Source organism: Apium graveolens, chromosome 1, assembly GCF_009905375.1.
Source record: "Apium graveolens cultivar Ventura chromosome 1, ASM990537v1, whole genome shotgun sequence".
NCBI classification, from domain to species: Eukaryota; Viridiplantae; Streptophyta; class Magnoliopsida; order Apiales; family Apiaceae; genus Apium; species Apium graveolens.
Window position 1 is genome coordinate 10,562,015 of NC_133647.1, and position 23,379 is coordinate 10,585,393.

Here is a 23,379-nt window from a genome sequence, read left to right on the forward strand (position 1 = left end):
AGTGACCATATTGAGATTTAACCCATTTCGAAGGGGCTAGGAACCTGTGGCAACTTAAATTATAAAACGATGTTATATTTATATCAAGGTGTTCTTATCAGAATCTATGCTACGAAACGGGGAGCAATACAAAGCCAATGTTTCAGGCTAAACAACAATTGATGTTCATTAATACATATGTTTTCTCCAATGATTCAATAAGAAAGCACAATATAAGTTTAAATAAGCCCCCAGTTGGATGTCTTCAATAAGTATAGACCTTAGAACACCGTTAGAGCAGTCTGGAGTTATAAATATTATGTTGAACTATAACTTACATTGCCCTTCACATAAAGGTCTATGCTACCTAACTGCAACCGTGAAGTTGCTAGCACATCTCGAACCGATAGAAACCTTATTCTGCCATTCATATTGCTGATTAGGATATTTAGATTGTTCAACAATTCGCCTTTCAAAAAGAAAAGATTGTTCTACAATTCTTTTGTGTTTAAAATTTTTGTTCACGTACCTGAATGTATTTGACAAGATAGGTTGTACTGCAATCTTGTATGTTTTCCGCTGGAATCGATTTACGAAAATTTGATTAGTCTGTTCATCCAAAGTATGCCAGGTCAAACCACCATCCTTACTTCCTTCTAAAATCCTGCAATAATATTAGAAAAAGCATTTCACAACTTCAATTTTGTTATAGTGAAGCACCAAAAGGACCTGACCTGTGTAGTTGCACAAGATACAGAACTAAACCACTTATTGATTTACCAAAAATGCTATCATGGCCTGTTTGGAAAACTGGATTTCATTTGAAATTCTGAATTTGATCAAATAAGCTGTTTAGGAATTTGGATTTGGATTTCAGACATTCAAATATTAGTATAAACATAAGAATTTGAAATGACAACTCAAATCCTGTTATTTAAAATTCCGCATTTGAGATGAAATACAAGTTTACAAACGCCCTTTTAAGGAAATCATGTACGCTACAATAGAAATATCCAGCCATTCAATAGCTTAAAATGAAGTTGAGTGAAATTTATTGCATGTTTATCAAGTAAAAAAGAGGATTTTTAAAAAGAGGTTTCGCTTATTAATAAAGGTTATTAAAGAAATGAATTAGGAGGCTGTTGGACTTGCTCTTACATTACTGAAAAATTCGATGACCAGGGCACTTATAACAACAAAGAGGATTTTTAGGTCTTCCATATGGAAAACAGAAAGTCACATTTACGTCTAAATTTCTGAAGGTTGTCCCGAAAATATCCTAAATGATCTCAAGCAGGGACGATCTTGAACCTTCTCCAAGACTCCAACCTATTTCATGTTTAACAAAGAATCTGCATACAAGTAGTTTTTCCCCAAGATGCATAGTACAAGTTTGATACAGAAAACAACAAAGGCCTTAAAGGAGAACAAGGGAACCCTTCATAAAGGCATCTTATAGCTGACATATTACTCAACCATGGAAGATATCAAAGATTAGCCAGCCTGAAGAAAACTACACTGTACCAGTTCATTGGATCCCTTTCAGGGGCGTCATTGGCTGACATCAACTCATATGCCACAAGTTCATGGAACTGATTTTCCGGTGTTTTGTAAATTATCCAACAACCTGGTAAATGTCATTGTTAATTGACAGATATTGGCAATCACATAAGCAATACCTTCTTACAAGAAAAGACAGAATTGACAATCAAGAGGTAATTATAATTTATTCAAATGTAGATGATATCTAATTAGTAAGCTGGTCTACTGCTCTATAGATTCTTAGATTATGCCTGTGTTCAAATTCGACTCTTTGGACCATTTTCTGTACATTTTCCAAAAAGAAAATCAAAACATTTAATGCAACTTAATAAATTTTGTAACATATTGGTAATTTCAAACTCCATATGTTCTGCACAAATTAATATATTAATTACTGTTTTGTAAATGTGTCTATTTAATTGATTGCTGAAATAAATGAACAAAAATTTTTGATTTAATTTTTACAGAATCTGGTCTAAATATAAATTTTTACAAAAAATATTAATTTTAAAAACTTGTTATTGAATCAAAAATAATGTGTACACTCATTTAACTCGAGAAATGTTTTATAAACAATATTGTACTGAGAAAGGTATCGTTTTCAGATAATGAATGTTCAATCTCTGCAGGTTCGATTTTGGAATAATTATTATCTAAACATGCGTAGAAAAATAGACATCTTAATGGAAATATGTGTATTAAACCCTATTCTACCTAAGTAATTTTGATGCATAATATCAAATATTAAAAAGAGGAAAACAGACAATTTCAAAATAAGAGAATGTTTGTATCTCTGAACCACCACATTAATACCACATGGAAGCAGCAAACATTTGAACATTAAGATACGGTCTTTTCTTTTGGTCCTTTAATATTTTTATATTTTTCCAAAACTATCCACACCTTACTCCAATGTTAATGAGGTCTTTACCTACACATATTTTGGGTGACCGTAAATAGTTGCCATAAAAGCTACAGAAGAATGTTCATTTATAAATATGCCGAGTTATTTAGTTGGTTTGATGGTCCAGTACCATAAACTTTGATAAGTTAAGGATTTGACTACTGTCTCATTTGGTAAATTAAATATGAAATTTCAAATTTCCTGATTTTTAAGTGTTCGTAGAATTTGGTCTTTAATCTAACTATTGTTACAGAAATCTAAAAGATTTGGTCATTTAAAATGTACATAACTGATCTCTCATGCACTCTAATACATTGTATTTAGTCAATTTTTAAATTCTTCCAATTCAAATCTATATACCTAATTCAAAACCCTGATACAGGTACTTATATTGTATTCTCCTATTTAAGTACTCGGACATATAACATACATAAACCTTACCTTTAGCACCATTTGGTTCCTCCCATTTGGTCATGCGAGTTCCATCGAATGCAGAAGTGACCTGAAATTGTTCGATAACAGAAAAAAGAATGGTTATAAATATAAATCATATTAGAATTAAAAGTTAAAACAGTGCTTTAAACACAAATCGGAGGAAACTTACAATTCCAAAAGGAAGCTCTTCACTACTAGCAAGAACCGTACCAGAGCATAATCTGTTCAACTTCAAGAGTGGCCAAGCCAGAGACTCTCTAGTAAATTTATCACTGTGGTTGACATTTTGAATTACATCATCAAGGGCGTGAAACACAACAGGTAAAGCCAGAGCAGTTTTGACAGGGTCAGCAGCCAAACATACATCAACTTTCCGGATTGCATCAGTTTCAGTCTTCAAATAAAGAGCATCAAACAATTCACCCAGACACGGCAAAGTCTTACTTACGAACTGTTTTGCATCACTGGAGGCCAAATCTATGGAAGTTCTTCTCTTTCTAAAAGGGGACTTTTTAATATTCGCCAATATTCTCTTTATTACATTGAGGATTTCAACAGTCTTAGATTTGCTATAAGACTGATCAACCATGTGAAGAAGGAGAGGATAAAATGCATTGTAAATCTTTGTGACATGCTCATCAATACATTCTCGGACTGGGCAAGAAGAGGTGCTTAAAGAGCTAATCCCATTGGGACCAATTTCTGATCTTAGCAACCGCCATTCTTTATCTCCACTTAGTCTCCCAGGTAAGGAGATAAAAGAATCATCTTTTGAATACAAATCCTTCTCCAGTGCATCTGCTTCTTTATTGTAACGCTCTTCAAGTTCAGAACGATATTGAGATGTAAAATTTTTGCGACAATCACTTCTCATATCAGAGAGAAAGGAGGAAAGAGCAGGCTCGCTAGTTAGGTTTCGGTGATGTAGAACCTTCCATGTGGAAAAAACACCAATTCCAAATTCAAAACACAGTATCTAATTTCTATGCAAGACTGAAAATATACTTTGACGAATTTGGCTTTTGATGGAAATGAGGAAATTCCAGAATTACCTCATGCCACTTTCTTGTGTAACGTTTAGTGACATCATAGGCTCCATCTCTTGCAATGGCGATTATATAGTTGAGATTTTTCTTCCAGCTTCAAGCAAATAAAAAAAGATTTTGAGAAAAAGTAGTTGTCGAGTATCAAAACTAAAATCAGATTGGCAGTGATATACCCCTTCTCATATAGTAATGGATTGTCATATATTCCCTCACACGGATCAAGATGCATCCATCTGTATTTAAAACAAAGCAAACGGCTAAGGGTGTCTGCACAGCATCTATATGTAGTAGCAATCTGGAGATAAGGTTTTACCTTCCCAGGGAAGGCAAGAAGCATTCTGTCCAAACATGATCTGTAAAATCCATGATCTGGAAAAGATGAAAGGAATATCATGTACAAGTACCAAAGTCCCATAACATTATAGCACTTGGAAGGTAAATTACTCTTTAAAGGGATTTGTTTAGCATTTATCAGTCACCCAAGCAGTAATACTATACTGTAAACAAATACGTGGCAGAAGCAGTTCTCTACTTCTCACCAAGACTCCAACTAGTTAGATTATATGTAGCGGCCCAAATGTTATCAGTAATTATTTTATTTCCAGGTGCCAATATCATCTTTGACCTATCTCTTTGGCCGTAATATACATGCATACAGAGCTCAAACAAGTGACCACGAGGTTAAAAACATTGAGATCTACAGAGTGATGCAGGACTGAGAAAGATGAATTTACGAACTAACAATATAATCGATAAACTTGGGTCGATGAACAGCAGAACACCCACTACCCCAAGGAGATTTTCTGATAAATCGCAACCCAAGAGACTCAAGTCAATATGTGTAACACAATCACTGTATACTAATTCAGTCAAACTTAATGTGTGAAATATATAACTTATATGATATATCAGAAGATAAATCCCTGCTAATATAACCTAATGGACTAAGGCTAGTAGCAACCAGGCTTTATTATGTTAACGATGTGATACCAATTTGTGTAGGGGAAATTTAAGGAGACAAATAGTAGTCACAAATAAATCCTCAGGTTTATCAAATATTTCACCATATCATGATCCAATTAATGTACGATTTACATCTCCTAATGTAGAAGTAAAGCCTCGTGGTAGATAGTAAGACACTAAATACATTGATTTGTAATTGAATAACTACTATCAAATATATGAATTGATAATTCTTATTTATTACCATCCAACCATATTCTACAATATTTCTAATTATATAACAAAACACTTGCATGCAATTACAATTTCGCCCGCTCGACATGACTGATATTAATATTGGCCTCACACAAAGTGTTGGTCAATATATGGCCTTTTCCGGAATTTCTCTGTACAAACAAATTGAAATTACTAAGGTTTTTCTAATTTATTTGAAATCAAGGGAGTTGTAATGCTCTAAAAGATACTTTCACTGGATCTCGTAGTCAATTGTTCATCCGACTCTAGACTTATCTCCCACATCTTTCCACAAGCCTGACATCACAGAAGACAATATTTGCCACATGATCATGCATCCCCCAAAAGAGTTTGCATTATGTATGAGTTGGGCAATGCGGAACATAGATGTTTTTGTTTAATCTTAGTTCATTCTTGCTATATTGTTGAGAGGAAGTTAAGAAATAATATACAATTGCTCAATGCTTAGTACACAGAACTATGCCAAGGTGTCTAAAAACGGAAGGGGTAGTGGCGCATACTTGAATTGTTTTTCCAATGAGAGAAACTTGTAGAAATGATCTTTTGCAGAAGTTTAAATACATATGCACCAATGGAAGTCACCCACTGAGATAGAACCTCTGGCCTCTCATCACTGGGAAACTAAATGGGAGAGCTAGGTGTTTCGATATTATAAACAATTGTTTATATTAATTTGAGCTCGAGCTTTATTTCTGAGTTCAAAAGTATAAGAGAGACGAACTCAAAAAAATAATAAAAGAAAAGAAAAAAACTCGGGGTTATTTTCAAGCTCAAAAATATAAATGATCTGTACTCGATTAAATGAAAAGTCCTGCCAACTAATGCTGCTAATGCTTGTTCACGATTTGTATAAGTGACTCATGAACAAATTCACGCATCTAGCAAGCTATTAAATATTAAATCAAATAAATAAGCTTTCGTTAAATCAAACTCGCGTTTATGCTCACGAACATCAACAATCAACCCGTGTCGACCTGAACAATTTACATTAGACTCTGTTGAACCAAACATCACAGCTATTTCACATTTGAATCGATCCTAACACCGAACTCAAAGACTATAATGTCTCAATGAAAGGAGCTCAAATTTACTGGCATTTAGAATTGACGCAGTTCATTTACAAACCTATTAATTAACAAAAGAACAGGGGTATCAACTAGTCGGCCAAAGAATAATGAGCAACTTACCAGACGAGAATCGTAACCAAAAGCTCGACAATAGAGTGTAAAACAATTGGCCCACTCTCCACATCGGCCCTTTCTTGTTTCCAGCAGCTGCATAGGGAAGAGTAAAACGATATTTAAAACATGAGCATTCACGTCACAACCACAAAGATATAGGCTAGTACCTTCAAGGGATCACTATAACGCGGGAAACGAGTAATTCTCGAGCAAGTCCTGCATCTGGAACAATTAAAACAGTGGCATGTAAAGATTATAGAAAAAGAGGGTTTCAATCTGTAGAAAGTGTGCCAACTGCCAAGCATGCAACCCTACTACATTGAACATTTGACTATTTATAAATTTACAAAGAAAAAAAAATTGAGGGCTGCAAGTGAATAAAAATATAGAAAATCCAGCTGTTTGCTAAATTCCCATTTCATGCTAAGAAAATGATAAACATTTGCTTCTTTTATTCTGATAGTTGACAGATTAAAAAATGACAAACTCTTCAAAAATGAAATGCTTTAACTTAATGATTTGAGTATATGCTATATTTACAGAAAATTAAAACTGAAGTTACACTAATTCATGGGCCAGTTCACTAAATTCAAGACAAGAGAGTAAGTTCTTAATCTGAAATTCAGCAGTTGCTTCTCTGAAAAAAAAACTTAGGGCTTAGCAGTCCGATTCACATTGCTACACAGGATACAAGTCCTGATGCCATTTGCATAATCAGGAATGTTCCCTTCTTCGTGAAGAGTATGAGAATAATAAACCCCCCCCCCCAAAAAAAAAATCCAAATGAAAATTGGTTAAATAGAAGTGCATATATGTTGCAATTGTTAACAGATGTCATTAGTAGTCCTTAGCTGTCCATATCATTCAATAGCTGTCCATATCACTGTTGTATATATGGTATATCTAAGTATATCCTAAGGCTGATCTTGTGGCTGTAATTAGGGAGTTTATTTTGGCTGTAATCATGGGATACACGTAGCTGTTAGAATCTGTATATGACTGTGTTGTACCTATAAATACAGCAGCTCGGCTGGATCAAATTGACAAGAGATTTCTGCATTCTTCATCTCTTTAGTCTGATATTTTTATGGTATCAGAGCCTGGTCCATATACTGTATAAGCTTTTAGGCAGTTCTGTCTGCATCGTCCATTCCTTAGGCCTTGCGAGGTATTTTCAGTCTTAAAATTTTTTTCGTAGCACCTCTAAAATGGAGCCACAACACCATAGATTGGCTATAAAGTTGGATGGGAAAAACTACTTCCTGTGGGCCTCCTATTTCAAAAACTTTTTGGAGGGTCAAGATCTGTGGTCATATGTTGATGGCACCACTACCAAACCCACTGAAAAGGAACCTAGTGCCAAATGGGTGATTAAAAATGCCAAGATTAAAACTTGGTTCATGGAATCTGTGGACAATTCCATCGCTGTTAATCTCAGCACTTTCAGTACTGCAAATGCGATGTGGGAGTATCTTAAGCGCATCTACAAACAAAGCAACGAGGCAAGGATGTATCAGCTTGAACAAGAGATAAGTAATTTAACCCAAGATTCTTCCGGTATTCAAGAATTTTATTCTGCCATGATGTTACTTTGGAATGAAATGGATATGATTGATGATACCATTCCAGAGGCTGCTCTAGACACTGTTTTAAAGCTCAAACAAAAATATCGTGCTCGACAATTTCTGATGAAACTACGACCAGAATTTGAACCTGTTCGTGCTGCAATTCTCAATCGTGGAGGAAAGTCAGATCATCTTGATACAATTCTTCCAGATCTCCTGGCCGAGGAAACACGATTGATGTCTCTTTCATCACGCAAATTGGTCCAAGATACAGCTTTGGTTGCTGCTGCCCAGAAGTCAAAATATCGCAATATGAGCACAACAGAATGTTTTATTTGCCATGAAAAAGGCCATATTGCTAGTCATTGTTCGAAAAGAAAAGGATCAACGACAAATGCTGCATCATCTCTATTTTGTCGATATTGCAAGACAGAAGGGCATCTGATCGAGAATTGTAAGATAAGACCTCCCAAGAATAGAAATCACAAGGCGTATATGGCTTCTTCAACCTTGTTGAACCTGCTGAAACGAATTCACAAATTTCTGGTCAAGCCCCTCATTCTACCTCTCCTGAACTCATTCAACAAGTCATTCAAGCTCTTCAAGCTTCTGATTTTGGTAAGACAAATACACATAACTCTAGGATTATAGACTCCGGTGCTTCCCATCACATGACGGGAAATTCAGATGTTTTTCATTCTAGTGTACCTTATGATAAACAGAAAAATATCATTTTTGCTAATGGGGACAGTCTTCCTGTTAACCGAGTCGGATCTTTAAAACTTGATCTTCCAAACTCTGGTTCTCTAACACTATCGAATGTTTTATATGTACCAAAATTATCTGCCAATCTTATTTCAGTAAGTCAGTTGGTACAACAAAATTGCATCGTCTCATTTTCTGCTTCTGGTTGTTTAATACAGGACTTGCGAACCGGGAATGTGATTGGGAACGGCCATAGGAACGGGGATCTCTTTGTTTTGGACTTTGGTGACACATCTTCCACTCAATCTACTTGCTTTCTTGCACCCTCCTCTTCTGAAATAAGTACCTCAAATAAATTGTGGTGACTTTGGCATAACCGTCTTGGCCATCCTCATGCTTTAAATTTGAATTCTTTGTTTTCTTCTGGTGCCTTAGTAGACAAACTTGATATGTCATCAGAAATTGATAAAACTTGTGAGGAATGTACTCTTTCCAAAGCACATACTTTACCGTTTGTTAAGAGTAATAATCATGTTGTTAGTTCGTTTGATATTATCCATTATGATGTTTGGGGACCTTCCCGTGTTGGTTCGTTAAGTGGAAAATATTATTATGTTGTGTTCATTGATGACTGGTCACGTTATTCTTGGGTGTATTTTCTACGTCAGAAATCTGAAGTATTACAAGTGTTTAAGTATTTTCAAGCAATGGTGCAAACTCAATTTAATAAGAAAATTAAGATTCTACGCACAGATTCAGGGGGAGAATATATATCCAAAGAATTTAACCATTTTCTAGCTGAAGAGGGAATCATTCATCAAACAAGTTGTCCTCATCAACCCCAACAAAATGGTGTTGCTGAGCGAAAACACAGACATTTAATGGAGACAGCACGTGCTATTCGTATTCATGCAGGTTTATCAAAGGTATTTTGGGCAGAAAGTGTGGCAACATCAGGATATTTGATTAATAGGTTACCTACTCCAGTGATAGGTAACATATCTCCACTAGAGAAGTTGTTTAAATATGCCCCTGACTATAGAAAGCTTCGTATTTTTGGTAGTACTTGTTATGTGCTTCTTCCTAGATCCGAGTACTCAAAAATAGATGCAAAATCTGCAAAATGTATCTTTCTTGGTTATTCGGAATCACAAAAAGGATATCGTTGTTATGATTGGGAAAACAAACGAATGAGAATATCTCGGAATGTGATATTTTTTGAAAGTAAACCATATTTTAAGTCTTCATTTTCTTCGTCTGAATCTGTTGATAATTCCATTCCTCTGTCTGTTTTTCCAAAAGATGCGCCAAAAATTATTACTTATCAACGAAGAGCAAAGCTTCCCCCTCCTATGGCTCAACCATCACAAACTCGGGATCCAGGTAATATCGATTCTCTTAGACAACAAAATGTCCCTCCATCCCCACCATCACAAAACTTTGTTCCACGCCGATCATCGCGTATTTCTAAACAACCTGACCGGTTTTCATTTTTATCTACATTAGATCAATTTTCCATTCCCAGATCATATAAGCAGGCAGCAGAAAGTACATAATGGAGTCATGCTATGCAGGAAGAGCTGGATGCCTTGATACAGAATAATACATGGGAGCTTGTTCCTAAACCTGAAAATCAGCCGGTTGTTGGATGCAAATGGGTTTATACAATAAAGTTGCGGCCTGATGGTTCATTAGATCGATACAAGGCACGGTTGGTAGCACAAGGTTACAAGCAAAAATATGGCATTGATTACAGCGAAACTTTCGCTCCTGTTGCTAAAATGACTACCGTTCGTACCTTGATAGTTGTTGGTGCAGTTCGAAATGGGGACATATATCAGATGGACGTTAAGAACGCTTTTCTTAACGGTGATCTCTCGGAAACAGTTTACATGCATCCTCCTGTTGGATATTCAACTTTTCCAAACATGGTTTGCAAATTACGGAAAGCGTTGTATGGATTGAAACAAGCTCCTCGGGCTTGGTTTTCTAAACTAAAAGCAGTGTTACAAAAGGTCGGATATTCTCAAAGTCACAATGACTACTCTCTTTTTATTTCAAACACATCACAAGGAACTGTTTTCGCACTCATATATGTTGATGATATTCTAATCACAGGTGACAATCAACAAGGTATACAACATCTTAAGCATATTCTTCAACAATCCTTTCAAATGAAGGATCTTGGCCTTGTATCATACTTTCTTGGATTAGAAATCTCACGACATTCTGATGGTTACTTTGTAAGTCAGCGTAAATACACTCAAGATCTTATCAAAATGGCATGCCTCACTGATGACAAGGTTGTCGATACTCCTCTTGAGCTGAATGTCAAGTACAGCAAAAACGATGGCTCTCCTATTTCAGATCCAAGTCTTTACCGAAGCATCGTTGGAAGTTTGGTCTATCTAACTGTGACCCGTCCTGATATTGCTCATGCAGTCCAACTTGTCAGTCAGTTTGTTTCTGATCCTCGACGATTGCATTTAACCGCTGTTCATCGCATTATTCGGTATCTTCGATCCACTCCAATGCATGGCTTATCATACTTGCATAAGAGTCCTTTACAGTTGCGAGCTTTCTCTGATGCTAACTATGCAGGCTGTCCAGACACGGCTCGATCGACTACTGGTTATTGTATATTTTTGGGTAGTTCCTTGATTTCTTGGAAATCAAAGAAGCAACCAACTGTATCAAAGTCATCAACCGAAGCTGAATATCGAGCCATGTCCTCTACGAGTAGTGAGGTTATTTGGCTTCAACGAAAGGACTTTGGTATCCACCTGAAATTTCCCACACCTCTGTATTGTGATAATGAAAGCGCGGTTAAAATTGCAAGCAATCCTGTTTTTCACGAGAGAACCAAACATATTGAAGTCGATTGCCATTTTGTTCGAGAAAAATATGAACAAGGCTTGATTAGTCTTCCACATGTTTCATCTAACATGTTTCATCTAAGGACCAACTTGCTGATTTCTTTACGAAGTCACAAACAAAAAGCCGACATAATCATTTTGTCAGCAAACTAATGGTCAGTCCACCATTAGTTTGAGGGGGAGTGTTAACAGATGTCATTAGCTGTCCATATCAGTCAATAGCTGTCCATATCACTGTTGTATATATGGTATATCTAAGTATATCCTAAGGCTGATCTTGTGGCTGTAATTAGGGAGTTTATTTTGGCTGTAATCATGGGATACACGTAGCTGTTAGAATCTGTATATGACTGTGTTGTACCTATAAATACAGCAGCTCGGCTGGATCAAATAGACAAGAGATTTCTGCATTCTTCATCTCTTTAGTCTGATATTTTCAGCAATTTCAGCCAGATATAGAAGCATTAAGAGAGTTATTATCCACTGTAAAATTATTGACCAAGAGGAGAGAGCTATCCGCTAGGCTAACCCTTCTTAAAAATACATATTTAGTGTTGACATGTGCTGAGGACATCTTATTTTTTATGTGACAATTGTTCCGCATCAAATACCTTGCACTGCATATCTAGTATACAGTAACTAAGCCGTCATTACCTGTTATTTCACTATTTCAAATGAGAACAGTCGTAACATTCTTGTTTCTTCTTTCAACTTTTTTATAAATCTTGTCTAGTTATGGGTAAGACATGTAATATAAATTTAGTAAAAAGCTAACCAGTGGTTCAGCTGTTCATTTGGTCAATTTTGGGTCCTATGGGGTACATTTGTCAGAATTTAAAGTCTATGGACATATTTGTAATGAATGGTATCGGGTTTTTTCTGTAGTAGTTTGAATTTGAATTTGAACTTTAAAAGAACAAAACCCTTTCTTTCAAAGTAAAAATTACTACTTATTAAGTCTAGCCCTCAGGTATTACCTATAAAGTTCAACTCTGGAAGCTCCAAAACGAGTTTCTGAAGGATCTGGAACACCCATGCCATGACTCACAGTTTCATTACCACAACCATCACAATCAGGTGCATGTACCCACCTAAGATGAAAGAAACAGAGAAACTTGATTCAGAAAACTAGCCTTTGCAAATTCGAGGTTCAAGTAAATGTTACAAAGTTAACGAGCTAAAGCCACGAAAAAGAACGAAAAGAACGAGCTAAAGCCACGAAAGCGCTCACAACCACATCAACCTATGTTAGAGGATATTAGAATTTAAATAAATACAATTTGTTTTACAAATCAAGAAATGATGGTCAAAGTAGTCAATAGGACTCATGGCGCCAAAGTTAGTTAGATCTGAATCTTTAAGAGAATAGTATTGTACTCATTTTGGATTTTTATGAAAAATAACAACAGTCTTCTCATCTCTCTATTCTCTCAAGTCTCTCTCTCTCTATACATCTCTCTCTCTTGTATCTCTTTAATTCTGTGTTCTTGTGATCAATTCGAGTGTGTCCATTATGGTTTAGTTATAGAATCATTGCAGAAACCTTGTATACTGCAACAATGGTATCAGAGCTGTGTTCTTGGGCGATTTCTTTCGATTCTTGACATTGTAGTGTATAAGTGGTAGAAATTCTGGCGCCAACAACGAGAAAATCAACTGTAACAATGGGTTCAACCTCTAGCGATGAACAATTGAAGCTTTTGGAGAAGAAAATCGATGAACAACATCATCGATTAGAAGATTTGATGAAAGTAATCCTGGAGATGCAAAACCCTAATTCTGCTTCGACATCTCAAAATTTGGGTAATCAATCTGTTCGAACTCTCAATTACAATCCTAAACTAGAATTTCCTAAATTTGATGGATCTAATGCTAAGAACTGGGTTAAGAAATGTGATAAATACTTTAGTCTATGTAAAATTCCTGATGAACAAAAGGTAGATCTAGCATCATTGTATATGATCGATAAGGCAGAAATTTGGGCATCTGATTACTTAGCTGCAAGAAGGAATGTATTGTGGAGTGAATTCATAATGGATCTTGATGCTAGGTTTAGAGATGAGTTAGGAGATTGTGTGGTGGAACAGTTTAATAAATTGCAGCAAACAGGATCTTTGGAGAGTTATATTGATGAGTTTGAGAGTATTAAATCTGTGTTGTTCCAGCAGAATCATAGATTGCCTGGTAATTACATATTGGAACCAGCAATCAAACCATTTGTAAAAGCTTTTAAACCAAGCTCTGTGACCGAGGCAATCAGATTTGCTAGATTGCAGGAAGAATCTTTAGCTGCAAATTCTGTTAAAACCACTAAGTCTTCTTTTCAAGTATTTCTTACACCTAAGAATGCATCAGTGGTTGTTAATAATGCCAATAAACCTCCCCTGTTGCCTACACCACAAATGAAACCTCTTAATACTGGTATTACAAGAGATAACTCTAGACCCTTTAAGTATATTCCAGCAGAAGTAAGAGCTGAAAAATTGGCCAAAGGGTTATGCTACTATTGTGATCAAAAATATGAAAGGGGTCATAAGTGTAAATTCAAAGAGTCGCAATTGTTTACTGTTGAGATACCTTCTGATGTGGAAGAAGAGTTGTCTGAGGAGGGAGATAATGAAGAAGAGTGTTTAACTGAACCTTGTATTTCAGTAAATGCTTTATCAGGAAATCAGAATTTCCAAACCATGAGAGTAAAAGGTGTTGCAAAGAATCAACCATTGCATATTTTAGTTGATTCAGGAAGTACCCATAATTTTTTGGATATTACAATAGCTGAGAAGTTAGGATTAGAAATGCAGAAGATTCAAGCTCAGGCTGTGACAGTTGCAGATGGTAATCATATTGTTTGTCAGCAGATGGTTAAGCATTTTGTCTGGAGGGTAAATGGAATACACTTCCAAACTGATGTTTTGTTGATATCTCTAGGAAGCTGTGACATGGTACTTGGGGTACAGTGGCTTAGTACTCTAGGGTCTGTTTCTTGGAATTTTAGGGAGTTACTAATGCAGTTTGAGTTTCAAGGCAAGAAAGTTCAACTAAAGGGAGTGGCCCCTAAGAAGTTGAAAGTGATGAAAGGAGCATTAACAGAAAAGATGATGTTGAGTGCCTCTCACCTGTATTTTCTGCAGGTGAACCAACTAAAGAGTAATCAAGGACAACTTAACAAGTTGGAAATGGAGGAACCTGTTGAAATTTCTTCTTTAAAAACTAAATATGCTTGTATGTTTAAGGAACCTACTGAATTGCCTCCCAATAGAGGAGTGTTTGATCATAGAATTCCATTGGAAAAGGATGCTAAACCTGTCAACATCCGACCATATAGGTATCCAATAAAACAAAGGGACATAATAGAGCAAAGCATACAAGAAATGCTTAACAGAGGAATAATTCAGAAAAGTTCAAGCCCTTTTGTTTCTCCAGTGGTGTTGGTAGGAAAGAAAGATGGGACATGGAGATTATTTGTTGATTATAGGGAGTTAAATAAGAAAACTATCAAGGATAAATTTCCCATACCTGTGGTGTTGGAGTTAATTGATGAGCTAGCTGGGGCTACCATTTTCAGTAAGCTTGATCTAAGAGCTGGTTATCATCAGATGAGAGTGTTCCAAGAAGATGTTTATAAGACAGCGTTTAAATCTCACACTGGGCATTATGAGTTTTTGGTAATGCCCTTTGGCCTTACCAACGCTCCGGCCTCCTTTCAGAGCGGGATGAATGACATATTCAAGCACTTATTAAGGAAATTTGTACTGATTTTCTTTGATGATATTTTGGTTTACAGTAAAACTGCTACTGAACATTGGCAGCATCTTGAAGTAGTTTTTGAACTAATGAAGAGGAACAAGTTGTATGTTAAGGCCAGTAAATGTGACTTTGCTATGGAAAAGATTGAATATTTGGGTCATTTTATTTCCAAGGCAGGAGTTGAAACTGATCCCCTGAAGATTAAGGCTGTAGCTAATTGGCCAGTACCTAAAACTGTAAAAGAACTGAGAAGTTTCTTAGGACTAGCCGGCTACTATAGAAAATTTGTCCACAATTTTGCTTGGATTAGCAGAGACTTAACTGATTTGTTAAAAAAAGGGGAGTTCACTTGGAATGAGAAGGCTCAAATCTCATTTAATGTTTTAAAACAAGCACTAACAACTGCTCCTGTTTTAGCAGTTCCTGACTTCAGTAAGCAATTTGTAGTAGAAACTGATGCTTCAAAGGATGGCATTGGAGCTGTGCTTACAGGAGGGGCACCCTATTTCCTTTATCAGCAAGACATTGGGACCCAGGTGGCAGAGGCTATCAGTTTATGAGAAAGAGTTGTTGGCTATTGTTTGTGCTGTTCAAAAATGGGAACAATACTTGTGTGGCGAACACTTTGTGATCAAGACTGATCAGAAGAGTTTAAAATGGTTGCTGCAACAAAAGATATCTACTCCATTTCAGCAATTTTGGTTATCAAAATTAATGGGATTCAATTATGACATCCAGTATAAACATGGTAAGGAAAATTTGGCCGCTGATGCTCTTTCTAGAGTCAAGGGACTGAAGTTTTGTGTTTGGCCATATCAGTGATTGATTCTGATTTGAATAAACAAATTGCAGATAGTTATCGGTCTGACCAGTATTTGTTAGATATTATTCAACAATTGGAGAATGGTTTGGTGGTTCCTCAGTACCAGTGGATTGATGGGTTGCTCAGAAAGAAAGGCAAGATTGTGGTAGGGGCCGATAAGACTTTAACGATTAAAATCATAGCTTGGCAACATGGAGCACCTGAGGGGGGACATGTTAGTCGAGATGCAACATATATGAGGGTTAAAAGTTTGTTTCAGTGGTCTGGACTGATTAAAGATGTAAGCCATTATGTGCGACAATGTAATGTGTGTCAAGCATCTAAGTATGATACAACAGCTTACCCAGGGTTATTGCAGCCCTTACCTATCCCTGAGGAAGTATGGTTGGATATCTCAATGGATTTTATTACTGGACTACCTAAATCTCAAGGTAAGGATGTTATCTTTGTTGTAGTAGATAGGATGAGCAAGTATGCACATTTCATGTCTTTAAGCCATCCTTTTACGGCTAAGCAAGTGGCTCAGAGTTACTTGGATAATGTATTCAAGTTACATGGTTGGCCAAGGAGTATTGTAAGTGATAGAGATGCTATATTCTTGAGCAATTTTTGGCAGCAGCTGTTTAATCTACATGGTACAGAATTATTGTTGTCTTCTGCTTACCATCCACAAACAGATGGTCAAACAGAGGTGGTTAACAGGTGTTTAGAAACATATTTGAGATGTATGTGTGGTGACTGTCCTCAAGAATGGAGTGCTTGGTTAACTTTAGCTGAATGGTGGTGTAACACCCATTTTCACTCAGCAACTGGTTTGACTCCATATGAAATTGTCTATAATCAAGTACCACCATTACATTTACCTTATTTGCCTGGAGAATCTGACAAGGAAGTGGATAGATCTATGCAACGACGGGACACAATGATTGTTTCTGTTAAACATCATTTGCTAAAGGCACAGGATAGAATGAAGTTGCAAGCTGAGAAACATAGGATTGAGAGGATATTTCAAACTGGTGATTGGTTTGGTTGAAGTTACAACCTTATAGACAACAATCTGTTCACAGGAGGCCAAATCAGAAGCTGGCATACAAGTTCTATGGACCATTCTTAATTCTGGAGGTTATTGGGCTAGTTGCTTATAAATTGCAGTTACCTCCAGGCGCTACAATTCATAGTGTTTTTCATGTGTCACAGTTGAAAAAGTTTTATGGAAATCCTCCTGTTACTGCAGTTGTGCCCGATTGGTGGTTGTCTGGACATAAAGGAGAAGGATTATTGTTAGAACCTATGGCTATTTTGGACAGGCGTGTGAAGAAAGTTCAGAACAAGGTGCAGGTGCAATATCTGGTACAATGGGTTGATCAGGAAGCATCTTGGGAAGTGGCTGAAGACTTTGTGCAGAAATTTCCCCACTTTCCTCTGGTCTAGCTGCCCAAGACTTGTGGTCAAGTCTTACTGAAGGAGGGTAGTATGTTAGAGGATATTAGAATTTAAATAAATACAATTTGTTTTAAAAATCAAGAAATGATGGTCAAAGTAGTCAATAGGACTCATGGCGCCAAAGTTAGTTAGATCTGAATCTTTAAGAGAATAGTATTGTACTCATTTTGGATTTTTATGAAAAATAACAACAGTCTTCTCATCTCTCTATTCTCTCAAGTCTCTCTCTCTATATACATCTCTCTCTCTTGTATCTCTTTAATTCTGTGTTCTTGTGATCAATTCGAGTGTTCATCATTATGGTTTAGTTATAGAATCATTGCAGAAACCTTGTATACTGCAACAACCTACCCAGACAAACCCACCCACATAACCACCGACACACACATATGTGCTACTACACTGTTCATAAAGATCTAAGGCGAGTCCGAATTCCAAACAACCTACCAACACACACACACAACATACAAACGCACGTCTTCATAGCACTCTCTGATAATCTAATCTACAGATTGTGGAACTAATACCTTTTGATCCTAAAATTTGTAAATTTTCTACAGAAAATCATCACATTTATTAACTAGTAATAGTTTCTTGGAAAGCACAGCAATGAGTCACTGAAAAAGAATAACTAGAAGTATGGGACAGTACAGTCTCTCTCTCTCTCTCTCAATTAAACCATTGCAAAAGATATCAAATGACATGCTACCTTTCGAAACTGCAGCAGCCCTGGGCCAAAATATTTTTTAGACGTTATAAAGTATAACTTTTCAGACAATATCGTTCATTCAGGATTCAGATTTCTAATTCATCTAATTTTTCAAATATTTTAATCATTCAGATATTTTTTTTTTCGGATTTGCCAAATCACCCCTTACTGTCCTTTATTATCATACTCTATCAAACTTTTTCCAACTACAATATTTAAAATTCAAATAGGAGCCCAAAGATCTGGTTACCAAGTTTAAAGTAAATTAGTAAGCTTGGAACCATTCTCTCAAAAAAATCTAAAGAACATACCAAAGAAATAAAAAAAAACATACCTAAATGATGTTTTAAACCAGAAAAGCAACTGAAGCAAGAAAGCATAATCTTGATCACTCTTTGACGGTGTGAAATTTCCTACCTATGTACATAGTTGTGCAGAGCATCAGAATGGCCAGAAACAATAAAATAACTATAATTAAACTATTTAAAAGTGTGTCTACTTAAAAAATAACATCAAAGATTCAATGTAAAGATAACATTACAGCAAGAAACAGAAAAAAATAAAGAAAAATGAGATCAACCAAATTTAAGATGTGGTTGTAATAAATACATAAAGCATTCAGGTATGTTTCGATAAGGTGTACACATAGCCTTGTTGGAATAAAAAACCATATAAATTAGGAAATAACCCATATCCTTAGTTACCCGGACTCTTCATTTTGCTTCGAGTACCCGTGTCGGACACTCGACACTCGGACATGGGTATAGACACTTGGACACTTATTTTAGGCAAAAAACATGTAAATTTTTCATAATATTGCCGAGTCCGACACTTGGATATGAACCCGTGTCCGACACCCATACCCGAGTCCGGGTAACATAGCCCATATCACATTCATGAGAAAATATGTAGAGAAGAAACCATACACAGAACTATTTTTACACAAGCACTAAAACCTCCCAGAAGAAACAGGATTCCTAATTTCATAATAGACGTTACTAAGTTGAAGGTCCTGTATTGGCTCAATACTAGACCATAGTTATTACCTCTTAAGGGAAAATAGCAAACATTACTAGTATAAACATTTTAATTCCTCGCATTTATACTAAAACTAAAACAAAAACCAGCTTATGTCATCAGGTACACCTGTCACCAATGTGTAAACTATTTTCCCGCCTAGGTAAGCCAGCTGTTTGCAACTACATTAATTCCAGATTCTTTTAATTTTAAACTTTGTGAACCTTGATGTTTTAACAAACTACAATATATCCTCATAGAACATCTTTAACATATTTAAATTTAAAACTATATTTAGTATTCTGAGATTTCCAGAAAGTGTATAGTTTTCTATATAGTAATCTTCTTTTTAATATTAGAAAATCATCTTTGCTAATAATGTTCTTTTACTTTATATGTTGTAGCTATAATACTCAAAAGAGATTACAAAATTAACAAAAAGATCCTATAAGACATAAAATTGTTGTTACTTGTTATATCAACTTTTTAACATAAACTTGAATTTATCAATATTGTTTACTTTTAAAATATAAATATTTTAAATGTGTTATAAAAAATTTGTAAGGAGTTCGAAAAATAAATTTTAAAAAAACATGTGGTTAGACAAAAAATATTATCACTAACAAAATTTATTCTGAAAAATTTCAACTGAATGTAAAAATCACAAATTACACTTCAATTTTTTTTCTTTTATTCCTCACTTTTCAATTCAAAATTACAAAATAAAATTAAACTCAAATCTTCCTACCTATAACTAAAAAAAATGTATTTTCATGCTAATGTCATGATGACATCATCAATATGTATCGACTCAATCTGACATTATGTTCTACTAACTAATAAAAATTTATTTTTTAACCGACTATTAATTATTTTACTTCTGCAATTTTCAAACACTTATTAATTCTTTTACCATTCTCAATATAATTTATATTTTTACATGCCTTCAATAAAACAAAATGTTCTCACTTTGAACAAATTTTTATCTATTCCTTTTAATAAATTTAATGTAATAAACAAAAAGTACCTATGAAAAGAAAAAAAATTAACATGTGCACATGCAGGCGGCTATGCTAAAATTTAATACTTAATATTTATATAGCTTTTAAAATTCTAAATTCAAATTATTTTACTATCATTTATAATTCCTGTTCTCTTGGAGAAATAATAGCTACTAGCTTAAATATGACTTACAATGATAAGTAAATACAACTAAAAGATAATAAAATAACATACTGAAATGATCACATAGACGTGCATGTCATCAATTATTTTTATTTACAATAACATATATTTTTTAATATATAATAAAATAAAATATTACATAAAAATTTTATATTGATTTTGAAATATAAAATATATTATAATGATCAGGCAGCGCCCGGTACTGCCCTAGCGCTAAATATTTAAAAAGTTCCATGTATGTTTTCTTTTAATATTTTGTCCAGCTAAAAAGCTCTCAGAAAATGACATAATAGCAAGCTCATCAAAAAAGTACATGTCAAATCCAATTCAAGATATATCGCCTCAAAAATAAAAACTACTTTTTCTACATATACAATTTAAATTTATAGATAGTATTCATACACACCAACTATAAATAATATTTTTTCCAGACAAAATTCCAACCTTGGCCATTGCAACCGCTGCTTTTTCCTCTAGTGTTTCCACAGGCACCGATTTCCGTGCAACATCCTGTCGATGCGGGTCTTCGTACTACACCAAAATTTGTTAGTTTCAGATGTCTCCTCTGAAAGCAACATAACAAATATAAAGATTGAAATATAAAGCAACATAACCCATAAATAATCATTAATCCTTGCCTCCCAACTTGCAAGTGGTTGGAGCTCTCCTTAGTAAACTCTCTTCAGTAAACTCTCTTTTATATTCTTGATGAATCAATCCCCTTTTTACTTAACCCCTGCCCCAAATTGTTAATTCTCCTATCTACCAATACCTTCACACTCTGAGCTAACTCTTATACCCTTCCCTTTTCCAGAATATGTCCACAGCCTTGGTCTATTATTTTGGGTCCTAGCAAAATTCTCTGCAACTGATCACACAGTTGACAGGACATGTCTATGAAAATTCTGGTTCAATTGTTTATGGCTATTATTTTCATTTCTTGATTCTGCAGAGCACTTACTAAGCCCTAGCAGTAATCAGAAAGAGTTGATTTCTGAAAGACATGTCCTGTAATCTTTTATTCAATCCTTTGGTTGCTTGTTAAGAAAATGGAAAGAATATTGCACCAAAAGGTTTTAGATATAATTCAACATAAATTAAATCACCCAAAGAAAATAGACTAATGAAAGTTTAAGAGATAGAGAATATGGAAATAGTCATCAACGATGTTTTCAATCTGCTGAGATAGAGAATATGAAATAGAATATCAGTGCAACAATGTAACCAGTGGGTAAGGAATGATTGATTATTGGAATAGCAGAAAATGTAAGGCTGTTAGGAAAACCATTATCTTGCAAAATCTGAGAGATGACAATGTTTAGACAGGAAATATTTAGAAAGAAGAGCAATGACAAAGTAATATGATAATGGAACACGAAATTATCTCAAGCTTCTAAAATTTTAGTTTTCCTTATAATGGAACAGGAAACCCAATGCCCTATTTTTATCCTAATCAAACTCATAGTTTTATAAGTGGTGTAACTGGATGCCTAAATGGTTGTGTAATTTTCCGACATTAAAGGTTCAACCTTTGAAAAGAAAAATGTGAAGTTCTCTATCTTACATCCTACCTTTAGTTCTCTTACCTTTGAACATTAATCTATTTTAAATTTCGCCAACAGTAACGAGAAAAATAGCAGCAACTGTTAATTTACCATTAAGACTTGATTGATGTAAGGCCGTATCCTCTTCTCAATTACTCCCGATTCTTCAGTCACAACTACCTGCTGCAGCATAAGTCTATCTTCTTCTTCCTACATCAAATAATGAATATTGTTTATAATAAAATAATACGAAAAATCCAACACAAAGTAATCAATTGCTCCCTCCATTTCCAAAAAGACCGGATTTTCTTAAATCATAGTCAAATGATGACACGTTAATTCATAACAAAAGATCATTCCTTTAGATATTTACAAAGCCGAAAATTGGTGATCATATTGATTAACCGCGATTCAACAATTAAGACTAAAAAACAATCCTTTTATTTAGGTTAGAAAGAGTATGGCAATGAAAGGCGCAACTAATTCCAAGCTTATAATAGACACACAACTCAATTAACTCATTTCTATCAAAATTTAATTCTCAAAGCTTCTCAATTCCACATTTGAAATTCCCACACCTTCTAAAAAACTCAAAAAACACGTAAAGCTAAAAACTTAACAAAAATCTCGAAATACCTGCAGCAAACGAGCGAACTCCTCATCCGATTTCTCCACATCAACAACTTCTTGCTCCTTCTCCTCAACATCACTAATTGAAACCAACCTCAGCTTATCGGAAACCAAATCAAGATCAGTATCACCAACCACAACTCTACCACCCTCTCCACCAAAAATCTAACCCAACCAATCAACAAACACATCAAATTACATAAAAATTCACACTAAAATCAAATTAAATTAGTCAAAATCAATTAGACTGACCTTTTGTTCGTCGGGAGGAATCGAAGTGAGGGAGAATAGCTGGAATTTGAGAACCTGTAAGACAAAAAAGTGAAGAAATGATTGCCAATCGAGAGAGAGAGAGAGAGAGTACAACAAAAAGGTGAAGAAGTGATTGAATTGGGATGATCGAGAGAGGGAGGGAGAGCGAGAGAGAGAGAGGGAGGGAGAGCGAGAGAGAGAGAGGGAGAGGGAAGGGAGGGAGACGAGAGTGTGTGTGTACAACAAAAAAGTGAAGAAATGACTAAATTGAAATAATCGAGTGAGTGTGTTTGGGTGAATATGTGTGTGTACAGGTGGCGTACTTCGAGGCCGTCGTTAGGGTCGTACTCAACGTCGAAAGTGGAATGACGGTGGTGAACCACCAATTTCCGGCCAGCCATTTTGTCCCCACTTGAAATTTTACGGTGAAGTATTTGGCTTTTTTTTTATTATTAAGAAAATTGCACTTTGCACCCTTTTATTTTGTTTCAAAACAAATGTGTATCAATAATATTGGAAACTCAGTTTGCACCCCTGAACTTCAACCTGCCAATTCAGAAAGCACCCCTCGACGGTTA

General features: G+C 35.3%; 1 protein-coding gene across 5 annotated transcripts; it reads right to left on the reverse strand.

The window, feature by feature from the left end:
• Window positions 1-54: 54 nt before the first annotated feature.
• On the reverse strand, window positions 55-23,264 carry LOC141660723 (peptide-N(4)-(N-acetyl-beta-glucosaminyl)asparagine amidase). 5 transcript variants are annotated; one of them, XM_074467722.1, is made up of 17 exons: window positions 23,125-23,264; window positions 22,802-22,855; window positions 22,556-22,648; window positions 22,031-22,129; window positions 20,820-20,906; window positions 18,508-18,590; window positions 12,429-12,542; window positions 6,473-6,527; window positions 6,312-6,398; window positions 4,220-4,275; window positions 4,080-4,139; window positions 3,913-4,000; window positions 3,030-3,791; window positions 2,867-2,927; window positions 1,504-1,606; window positions 509-643; window positions 55-414 (listed from the first exon to the last, which is right to left on the reverse strand). In XM_074467722.1, the coding sequence occupies exons 1-17, from the start codon at window positions 23,200-23,202 to the stop codon at window positions 297-299; spliced, it is 2,133 nt and encodes a 710-aa protein (XP_074323823.1). In that variant the 5' UTR covers window positions 23,203-23,264; the 3' UTR covers window positions 55-296. The 5 variants fall into 5 exon arrangements, 4 of the variants coding, with proteins under 4 accessions (XP_074323823.1, XP_074323818.1, XP_074323815.1 ...); XM_074467717.1 differs by having other exon boundaries at window positions 55-399; window positions 22,556-22,714; XM_074467714.1 differs by having other exon boundaries at window positions 22,556-22,714.
• Between the last annotated feature and the right edge of the window lie 115 nt (window positions 23,265-23,379).

Bases quoted from the DNA above. Each gene is read 5' to 3' on its own strand.
- LOC141660723 (XM_074467714.1), bottom strand. From the start codon at position 23,202: ATGGCTGGCCGGAAATTGGTGGTTCACCACCGTCATTCCACTTTCGAC. The intron at 12,543-18,507 runs GTATGTTTTTTT...CTTTCATCTTAG, and splicing joins TGGTTTAAAACATCATTTAG to GTGGGTACATGCACCTGATT. The intron at 4,140-4,219 runs GTAAAACCTTAT...TTTTAAATACAG, and splicing joins TTCTTGCCTTCCCTGGGAAG to ATGGATGCATCTTGATCCGT.